Source organism: Mustela nigripes, chromosome 3, assembly GCF_022355385.1.
Source record: "Mustela nigripes isolate SB6536 chromosome 3, MUSNIG.SB6536, whole genome shotgun sequence".
In the NCBI taxonomy this organism is placed as follows: Eukaryota; Metazoa; Chordata; class Mammalia; order Carnivora; family Mustelidae; genus Mustela; species Mustela nigripes.
The window spans coordinates 103,831,738-103,841,798 of record NC_081559.1 but is presented as its reverse complement, the minus strand read 5'-3'; the positions used below and the strand labels follow the sequence as shown (position 1 = coordinate 103,841,798).

General features: G+C 48.7%; 1 protein-coding gene across 3 annotated transcripts in view; it reads left to right on the top strand.

Annotated features, from left to right (window-relative positions):
• TFCP2L1 (transcription factor CP2 like 1) overlaps positions 1–5,578 on the top strand; it is an 89,062-nt gene extending 83,484 nt beyond the window's left edge. For 2 of the 3 annotated variants that reach the window (XM_059394476.1, XM_059394475.1), the window contains one exon: positions 5,364–5,578. In XM_059394476.1, the coding sequence (XP_059250459.1) occupies positions 5,364–5,473 (110 nt within the window). In that variant the 3' untranslated portion in view covers positions 5,474–5,578. The remainder of the gene's footprint in view (positions 1–5,363) is intronic. The other variant, XM_059394479.1, reaches the window with a different exon arrangement.
• Positions 5,579–10,061: the final 4,483 nt, after the last annotated feature.

Here is a 10,061-nt window from a genome sequence, read left to right as displayed (position 1 = left end):
CATGGTTCATTTCCCCCTCCAATTTCCCCCAACTCCCTTCTCCTCTCTATCTCCCCATGTCCTCCTTATTATTCCTTATGCTCCACAAATAAGTGAAACCACATGATAATTGACTCTCTCTGCTTGACTTATTTCACTCAGCATAATCTCTTCCAGTCCCGTCCATGTTGCTACAAAAGTTGGGTATTCATCCTTTCTGATGGAGGCATAATACTCCATAGTGTATATGGACCACATCTTCCTTATCCATTCGTCCGTTGAAGGGCATCTTGGTTCTTTCCACAGTTTGGCAACTGTGGCCATTGTTGCTCTGAACATTGGGATATAGATGGCCCTTCTTTTCACTACATCTGTATCTTTGGGGTAAATACCCAGGAGTGCAATTGCAGGGTCATAGGGAAGTTCTATTTTTAATTTCTTGAGGAATCTCCACACTGTTCTCCAAAGTGGCTGCACCAACTTGTGTTACTACCAACAGTGTAGGAGGGTTCCCCTTTCTCCACATCCTCTCCAACACTTGTTGTTTCCTGTTTTGCTAATTTTGGCCATTCTAACTGGTGTAAGGTGGTGTCTCAATGTGGTTTTGATTTGAATCTCCCTGTTGGCTAGTGATGATGAACATTTTTTCATGTCTGATAGCCATTTTCCATATCATGCCCTTTTTTCATGGTCTGATAGCCATTTGTATGTCTTCATAGGAAAAGTGTCTGTTCATGTCTTCTGTCAATTTTTTTGACATGATTGTCTGTTTTGTGTGTGTTGAATTTTCATAAACATTTTTTGAGGTCTACCTTGTTCTGGAAATTTGCTGGGCCTACAAAGAAAAGGTGAAGGAGATACTGAGATTGTTTTCAAAGAACTCAGACAATAGATGGGATCAGAACAGCGAGCGGGTATGGGTATAAGAGGACTGTAAAGAATCCAAGTTCTGTGGGGTCCAGAGGAAGAGACCTAGCCCAGCCTGGAGGAGCTAGGAAAGTTTCCTAAGGAAGAAGCCCCAGTCTTGAGAGATGAGTGGGGGATCCTCTGTCAAAGAAGAAGAGAAGAGCACCCCAATAAGAAGAAACAGAACATGCCAAGGCCCAGGGCCAGAGAGCATGGTATAGCCTTTGGAGGACTTTCTAGAGCAAGCATGGGGAAGGTAAGGCAGGGAGAAAGCTCCCTGTAGGAAGACGAGAGGTCTTGGAGGACTTTGTCCTGAAAGCCTAGGAGCCAATGGAAGGATTTTGAGCAAAGGATCACCCCGACATGAAACACATTCTGGGGCCATCATCCTGGAGATGTGCAGAGGGTGGGCAAGTTTGTGGTCCACATTCCAGTGGAATGACCACAAGAAGAGGGTGTCACCTAGCCTGTGACAAACAGTACCAGCTCTGCGGTCCTGACCAGAGCCAGGCAGGCCAGGGGGCAGGGGGAGAGCCTGGAGATGGGAAGATGGCCAGGGGTTCGTGTGTAGGCAGGGCTGACTTTGTAGCTGATGCAGGGGCCCTTCTGGGCCAGGGGCTCTAGATGGTTCCCTGCCAGCGTGTGACAGGATAGGGAGTGCTGGCCTGCTGTAGCCAGGCCAGTGCTCCCCATGCTGCTTTGTTGCTAGCCTCTCACGTCACCTCCAGAGTGACCGGATGTGAGTGGGATGCTCTCAGGTGTCCCCTCAGAGCCAAGTCCCTGGGGGCTATGAGACCCCCAGGACCAGAAGCTGGCTCAGGGCAAGCAGACAGTTATCTCTGGAGCCTGTTTCTCTAAGTGCCTCTTCTCCGAGCTCTGTTTGTTCAGGTCTATCAGCCAGGTGAGCCACGGAGGGGAAATTGAGAGCAGGGGGGTGGGAGGGGGCCAGTGTGACAGAGAAGCATGAAGTCTGGGTTCTGGGGCCGCTTCCCCCAATGGAAAGAAGGAACATGTTGTACGTGCATGACCTTAACCAGGAAACCCAAAGTTTGTTGATCTTGAGCGCCTGCCGGAATTTTGGCCCCGATTCTGGGCTCCCTACCCAGGGCGTGCAGTATGCAGCCTGCAAACACTGGATCTGGGGGTTTGCGGAGGAGGGAGATGAGGCTGGAGTGTGTGTGAGATCTGGGTAGAGGTGGGTCCCTCTTCCTTCACGGCCAGCCAGCAGGGTGGCTGGAAACTCCCCAGGGGCCCTGCTTTCTGCCACTGCCTCTCTGTGCTCTGTTCAAGCCTAGGGTTGTTTCTGTTTGTGTTTCATTTACTGAGCACCTGGACCCTGGGCACGGCGCAGAGTGCATTGTGTGCATTGTTTCAGTTAATTCATGGAGAAATTCTGCAGGGGTTCAGCCCGTTTTACAGAGGAAGGAATGAAGGGCCAGCGAGAATCAGGTGAGAATCAGGAGAGAATCAGCTACCCAGTGAGTAAAGGAGGCAGACATGCTAACCAGCTGTGAGATGAGTAAGACCCAGGCCTTGGCAGTCGTTCCTGGAAGAACATTCTTCCCAGATCACAGAATAGAAGACTGAGAAGTTCTCAGACACATGGTCTTGACCGGAGTCTGCTCCAGCAGACTGTTAGGGAGCGTGACTCCAGGAAGACAGAGTGAAGCGGGAGGGAAGGGCAGCTGATGTCACATGCAGTTGAGAGTGGGCTCCCCAGCCTCGCTCTGAGAAGCTCACGACCTCATCCTAAGGCGCTCCTGCATCCCACCCTCTCAGGTTGTGACAGTGGGGCCCCCAGGAAAGGCATGTGGATGGACAGGAACACAGAGCTGGTCCCCGCAGAGGGATCCAGGTGGCTGGAGCAGGAGAGGGGTGAGGTCCAGAGAGTCTGACGTGCAGCAAATGAGTCGATGCATCCAGTCTCCTTGCCACCCAGCTGGGACACTGAGTCCTAGAGAGGGGATGGCTAAAGCAGGACCTGCCTGAGATCACCTGACTCCCCGACCATTGAGATGATCACAGTGGTGGCAGGTGGGGCCTGGCCCTGTGCATCTAGGTAGAGTCTGTATGTGTGTGTGTGTGTGTTGTGTGTTGTGTGTTGTGTGTGTGTGTGTGAGAGAGAGAGAGAGAGAAAGTGTTAGAGTGACACATAGGTGGACAGGAAATGGAGCATGGACACAGCCCTCTCTAGAATGTTCTCAGGTATGTAGGCCCCGGTATGAAGGAGGATGCCCCGAATTTCAGGGCTGGGAGGTCCCGGCTCAGGGTGTCCAGGCCCCTGTCCTAGTCTTCGGAGGGACATCAGGTCAACCTCAGCCCAGCCAGTGTGGTAACCCCAGTCACTCCCAGGAGGAGCAGTGATGCGCAACAGTGCGTGTCCTGCGCTGGAGAGCCATGCCCACTGGGTCCTCAGACAGCCAAGGGGCCCGGGGAGAACAAGAATGATGAAAAACCGGGTTGCAGCATCCAAGAAAAACCACCCCAAAGCCCAACCAAACTGCCTCTGAGCGTGCCAGCTGCACTTGCCAGAGTCATCAATACCCATTGTTCTTCCAGACAGTGTTCCCACTGCACTTTCGACCATGGTGTTCTGGGGAACAGCGAGGTGTGGGTTTACGCTCTGTGGATGGACACAGCTTAATGGGATCTGTTCCCCAACCGGCTCCACCCCCCAGCCTCCCACAGCCGAGTCACGGAGACCGAGGCAGCTGCCAGGCTGGATCAGGGCAGAGAGCCGGCACCACGCCTACCCCAACTCCAGTCCTTGAAAGCTGGCTGACCTTGGCCTTGGGTTCCTCGACTGCTCAAGAGGATAATTACAGGTGGTCCACGCAGTCTCATTGTGTTGGTATGAAGGATACAAAAATTCCTGGAATTAGTACCGAGCAGGACTGAAATGCAAAGTGTTCCTGCTACTTCTCCAGCTGGGCTGGGGGGCTTCAGTCTCGGGGCGAGGAGTGCGGGTGTCCTAGTCAGTCAGACAGGCCTGGAGCTCCTGCACTGCTCTCCCCCATACAAGGCATGTTGTCTTCCAACACTTTAGCTTCCATGTCTATAGGAAGGTGCCATGATAAGGTGGGAGAGCTGGAGGATGCCCACGCCTCGCTCTTGACACTGTGCTAAGGGGTGTGGGGATGGTGACAGTGATGTAGAAACAGGCTCTGGTTGCTCTCTGAGGACCACCTGCAAGGTGGCTGGTCCAGGGTCCCCAGGGACCCTGGGTCCCCAGGCAAGTACCATGGACAGAACCGTGGCCATATCTTCTCTGTGCTGAGGGCCAATGTCAAGACATTCTTCCATGAAGCCCTCTAGAGTTCTTCCAGCAGCCACTGTGGACCCTCCTCGAGGCTTCTAGACCCCACATCATCTATCTATTCCACTCTTTTAGTACTTGCTAATTAGACTCCAATTCTGTAGGTTTCATAGGCTTCGTGCTGCTTAGACTTTTCAGAAAGGGCGTGTGACATTGTAGGGGCTTTGGAAGGCGTAAACCCTGGAAAAATCCAGTTCCCTTGTGGGTTCCCAGCCTCTGATAGGAGTTGGAACTAAAATTGAGCCCACAGTCCAGTGGGGAGACAGATGGGCATTTATTCTCATTGCAGAGTCATCTGGGTTAAAATAGCAATTTTTATTATTTTTTTATTTTTTTATTTTTATTATTATTATTTTTAAAGATTTTATTTATTTATTTGACAGACAGAGATCACAAGTAGATGGAGAGGCAGGCAGAGAGAGAGAGGAGGAAGCAGGCTCCCTGCTGAGCAGAGAGCCCGATGTGGGACTCGATCCCAGGACCCTGAGATCATGACCTGAGCCGAAGGCAGCGGCCCAACCCACTGAGCCACCCAGGCGTCCCTAAAATAGCAATTTTTAATTACATGTCATTATTTGCTCAGCACATTCTTTTTTTTTTTTTTTTAAAGATTTTATTTATTTATTTGACAGGCAGAGATCACAAGTAGGCAGAGAGGCAGACAGAGAGAGGGGAGGAAGCAGGCTACCCGCCAAGCAGAGAGCCCGATGTGGGGCTCGATCCCAGGACCCCAAGATCATGACCCGAGCTGAAGGCAGAGGATTTAACCACTGAGCCACCCAGGCGCCCCAGCTCAGCACATTCTTTACATTCGGTATTACACTAAGTAAATGTGTAACATAATTGTTGCAAAACTCTCAGGAGGTAGGTGTTTTATCAACCTGATTTTATAGAAGCAGAATCTGGGGTCTAGGGACCTTCCCAAGATCATGTAGCAAATAAATAGTGGAATTAGGATTTGAACCCAGGTGTGTCTGATCCTGGAGTTTAACCATGGCTTTGTGCTGTTTTGATAGAGAAAAGTTCTGGATGCAGTGGAATCCCAAAGGAGGGTCATAATACCTAAATTGGCCAGAGAAGACTAGGAATGCTTCCTGGAAGAGGTGATGCTTAAACTGAAATTTTTTATAAACTCAGCTTTTTTTTTTTTTTTTTTTTTCAGATGGAGAGAGAGTGAGTGCGCACAAATGCATAATGGCAGGGGGCAGAGGGAGAGAGAGAGAGAGAGAGAGAGAGAATCTTAAGAGTCTCCATGCCCAGCCTGAAGCCTGAAGATGCAGGGCTCCATGTCACCACTCTGGATTGTGACCTGAGCTGAAATCAAGAGTAGGATGCTTAACCAACTGAGCCACCCAGGTGCCCCCCACACCCAGCTTTTTAATGGACATTTTCAAACTGTCACAAAAGTAAAGAAATTATGAACTAGATCCTTGGGAAATGAGGCAGAGTGTAGGGAGCCCCTGGTGGAGCCCAGGGTTGTCCAGCCATGTGGCACCTTGGGGCACCCACAGCCAGAGGGTCTTATCCAAGTGTAAAGTGTGATCAGGCTGGAGAGGTGAGCAGCCCTTGGGAGCTGAGTGACTGACAAGATGATTGTTTTCTCTCTTCGGATTTCTACCCTCTGACTGGGGCAAAAAGATGAAGGAGCTCACTGATTTTGGATTTTTCCAGCAGCAGGTCAGTCAGTAACTACATGGAGTTTGGCACAGTTGGGTTCAATCAAGTGTGAGGACTTAAATCTTTCAGTAATGATGGTTCTAGGCAAGGAATGAGAATCTCAGTCATTCCCATACAGTCTCAGTGCATGACAGAGCCAGGCGACTTCATGGGAGCTGGGACAGTCACACAGGGAGGAGGCAGGGGTGGGTGTGGCCCCAGAGTTTCCAGCCAGGGTCCCCAGCAGTCGTTTTCCTTCCCGGCATGTTCACATAAAGCAGAGACGGTTGTTGATTGGGCTTTAAAAATGTTTTATGGCTGGCTGTAGTTTCTAACGCTGGGAATGTCCCCATGTGTCACGAGAACAGCAGACTTCCTAAGGAGTGAGGGATTGAATTCCCTAGGATGTCCACAGCAATGAAAGCTGTCAGGATGCCAGGGCACAGCCCACATCATCAAGGGTTGGACTTTGGACAGCTTTGCAGTCTGTGTGACAGTGTGCTGACTGACTGTCCATTTATTCACCCATCCACTTACTCGCTCTACTCACTCGCTCCATATTTATGACCCGATCTTGTCTCTGATCATTCTTCTGTTCTGACATCCAGGTATCACAGGCTAGGTGAAGAAAAAGCATGAGTAACCAGGAAGGAAAGTTCTCTAACACTCCTTAATTTCCTTGTCAGCCTGTCTCTCTCAGGACAGGCTTTAAATACTGGTGAGCAAGGAAATGCCAAAGACAGGGTGTATCTGAACCATACTAGGACTTGTAAAATCCCTCATCATCTACTTGTGGACAAGATGGAAAGAGAAATGTCAGGAGCATGGGTGTGGCCACTTTCTCGCTATATGTACTCGACAAGTTACTCAATGTCTACAGCCCTCCATTTTCCTCAGTGTAAGGGTAAAACCAATGTCTGCTATACCCTAGATACATAACACCCGTGGGAGACTGAGGTAAGCATGTTATGCATATAATTTGATTTTGTCTCACAACTGCATGTGGTGAGTACAGCCAATTCTTTCCTTTCATAGGAGAGGAAACTGGGAACCTAGAGGGGTTAGTACTAATCCCTTGTCACAGGGCTGGTTGATGGTCTAACTGGGATTTGAACCTGGAAAGTCTGATTTCAGAGACTCCGTTCTTAGACACTGAACTCTACTTCCAGGTTATAGGGTTATTTTGAGGCCATAATAATCTTGTTGATGTAAATCACACAGTGTGGTGCCTGGTAGATGCTCAGTATGTGTTAGCTGTGATCTTTTTTCACTTGATAATTGGGTGGGGTATAACTGAGTCATGGCCTCACTCAGGCAAGCATGACTAATGGGTATCTCTGTAGGTAGGCCATACAGATGCTCTGTTCTCATTCCCTTCCTGCTCTTTATATTTCATGCTGGGATGAGATTGGCATCTGCACACTTGTGGTGTGTGTCACACAGCTGGTTGGCACTAGGAATATAAAATGGATAATAGAATGTAAATTCAATGAGCTCCTCAACAGACAGTAATTAAGAGTACAATCTAATGAGATTAAATTTAATAAGGATAAATATATGGTTCTGCCCTTACAGTTGGGTTCAATTTAATAAGTATTTATGTACCATTTTGTGTGTAAAATATTTGGAATGAAAAGTTGGATAAGAAGCAGTCCCTACTCTTGAAGACTTTTCTTCCCTCTAAAAAGTGACTGCCCAAGTAAAAGATATGCCTTAGACGTACTTTTCCTCACACAGACCCTCCCTGCCCACTCTGGGACCAGCCTCCACATCAGACTGAACTAGATATTGATGGCTCAGTAGCAGCTCACAGGAAACACACTTATGAATTCTGGTGTTATTTGTCTTTCTTCTGGGCTGCATAGAACATGGATCCCACCCCACCCCCTCAGTGTGGGAAAATTGGCCACCTTATGATGTTTTGTGGCCTCATGTTCAAATTGCCCCATGTGGGGTCTAATTCAGACTGACCCCTAAATCCTTTTGCACATGGTTCTTGTGAATCTTTAAAGTTAAAAAGGAAATGAAGAGACTGTGAAAATGATTTGAGAGACAGTGATGGATAAGAAGACAAAGAAGATCCAATATATGTATGAGAGCAATGGCTGAGGAAGAAGACCAAAGCAGAATGAATATTAAAGTCTACTAAATGAAGGGGTGCCTGGGTGGCTCAGGCCATTGGGCATCTGATTCTTGATTTCAGCTCAGGTCATCACTTCAGGACCCTGGGACTGAGCTCTGCCACCTCAAGCTCTGCACTTGGCATGGAGTCTGCTTGAGATTCTCCCTCTCCCTTAGTCCCTCCCCCCACTTGTGTGCTCTCTCTCTCTAAATAAATAAATAATAACAAAATCTTTAAAATATATTCAATTAAAATTAAATTGATTTTTTAAAAAGTTCCCTGAAATAAAAAGAACTTGAAACAAAATATCAAAGTCTGGCACTCTGTACCTAGGAAAATTGGAACAGAAGGGCTGTGATGAGACTTACAGTAAAATTAGTAGATTTCATCTTATTATTTTTTTAAAGATTTTATTCATTTATTCATTTGCGAGAGAGAGTGTGAGCAGGGGGAGAGGGACAAGCAGACTCTGTGCAGAGTGCAGAGCCTGACACTGGGCTCGAGCTCATGATCCTGAGATCACGACCTGAGCTACAATCAAGAGTCAGATGCTTAACTGATGGGACCAAACAGGGGCCCCTAAAATAAGCAAATTTTAAAGAAAAAGTCTTTTGGATATGTAGGAAATAAGGCCAGGTCAATCTAAGGCTGCACAGTCCTGTATGGTAGTTGACCAGCCTCATGTACCTATGTAGATTAAAATGAAATAAAATTAAAAAATCAATTCCTTTCATGCTCTAAGTGCTCAGCAAGGACACATAATTAGCGGTTATCACAACAGACAGCACAGATTCTAGAAAGCTTGCATCAGTGCAGAAAGTTCTGTTGGATGGCACTTCTCTAGGGAAAAGAAGTCAGGTTGGCCTCAGATATTTTGTCAGAAGCATTTCATGCCAGAAGACATTAGATGAACATATTTACGTTGAAGGAAATAATGTGTGAGCTAAGGATTTTCTTTCTTTCCAAAGTGACCTTGAAGTATAAAGACCATGAACTGTCATGGACTTGTAAGGAGTCGGGCAATACAATTCACATGAGCCCTGCCTGAGGAGGCTATTAAGGCACAAGTTTCAGACAAACAGAATCACTGGAGACAAACCAACACAAGGCCTAATGGAGACACTAAGTGATGACCTGTAGATCGAAGACTGAATCGTGGTTGGACAGGAGGCGGTGCAGGACATAAAGGCTGCACGCTCTAACGATGTACGTAGGGCAACCACCCAAACGAGCCTTCACTTGTGCTTGCTCATGCCGGCGTGACTCACCAGCCCTTGCCATTGGACAGGGAGCCCATGGTGCAGAATTTCAAAGAGCTAAATGGGCAGAGGCGAGAAGGGTAATGTTCTGGCCATGAGCAAAAGAGGCTCAGTGAGCTGAAGACCCAGACCTCAAGTCTAAGGGCTGGTAAACCATCCCCACTCTGTTCCAGCTCCCAGCCTTCTACATGTACTGGCTGCCTGTAGGACCACTTGGCTTATTTCTCAGGAGGCACTGGGGCAGACCTAGCTTGCCTCGGTCGCTTCCCGCCCTTGGCAGAAGCTCTTACCCCAAGGGGCAGCACGGCCTGACATGTGGACTTGGAGCTCGGGCATGCTCCCAGAAGACCTGAGAGTGCTCTCTTGGTGCTCCCCCCACCACCCCTAGAATCTCCTGATACATTCCCTGGCTTGGGATTGGCCCCCTGTTCTGGCAGGCCCAACCTGGCAGTGGTATCTGGCAAGCATCAGCTCAGCCCGCCTTGAAGCTGGGAACAAAGAGACCAGCTTAGCCCAAGCTGTCACCTGCTTCTCAGAGGCCTCAGGCCTCATGGCGGAGCAAAGCCCCTGTGTCAGCTTCCCGGAAAACAGCTTTGGAGGGGGATTCGGACATGCCTGGTCCATGTCCTAAGGGAAGAGATGCTTGTCCGAAGGGACAAGGAGACGTGCCGTGAGGGATGGTTTTGGCAGAGGAGGCCTCATCCATGTAGCTACCCCTCCTACCCCCCAAATTTACTGAGTGTGTACTAGGGGCCAGGTCCAGTGCCTGCCCTGGGAATACGCTAGTTACAAAGTGAGCGACATCTCTGCCTTTATGGAACTT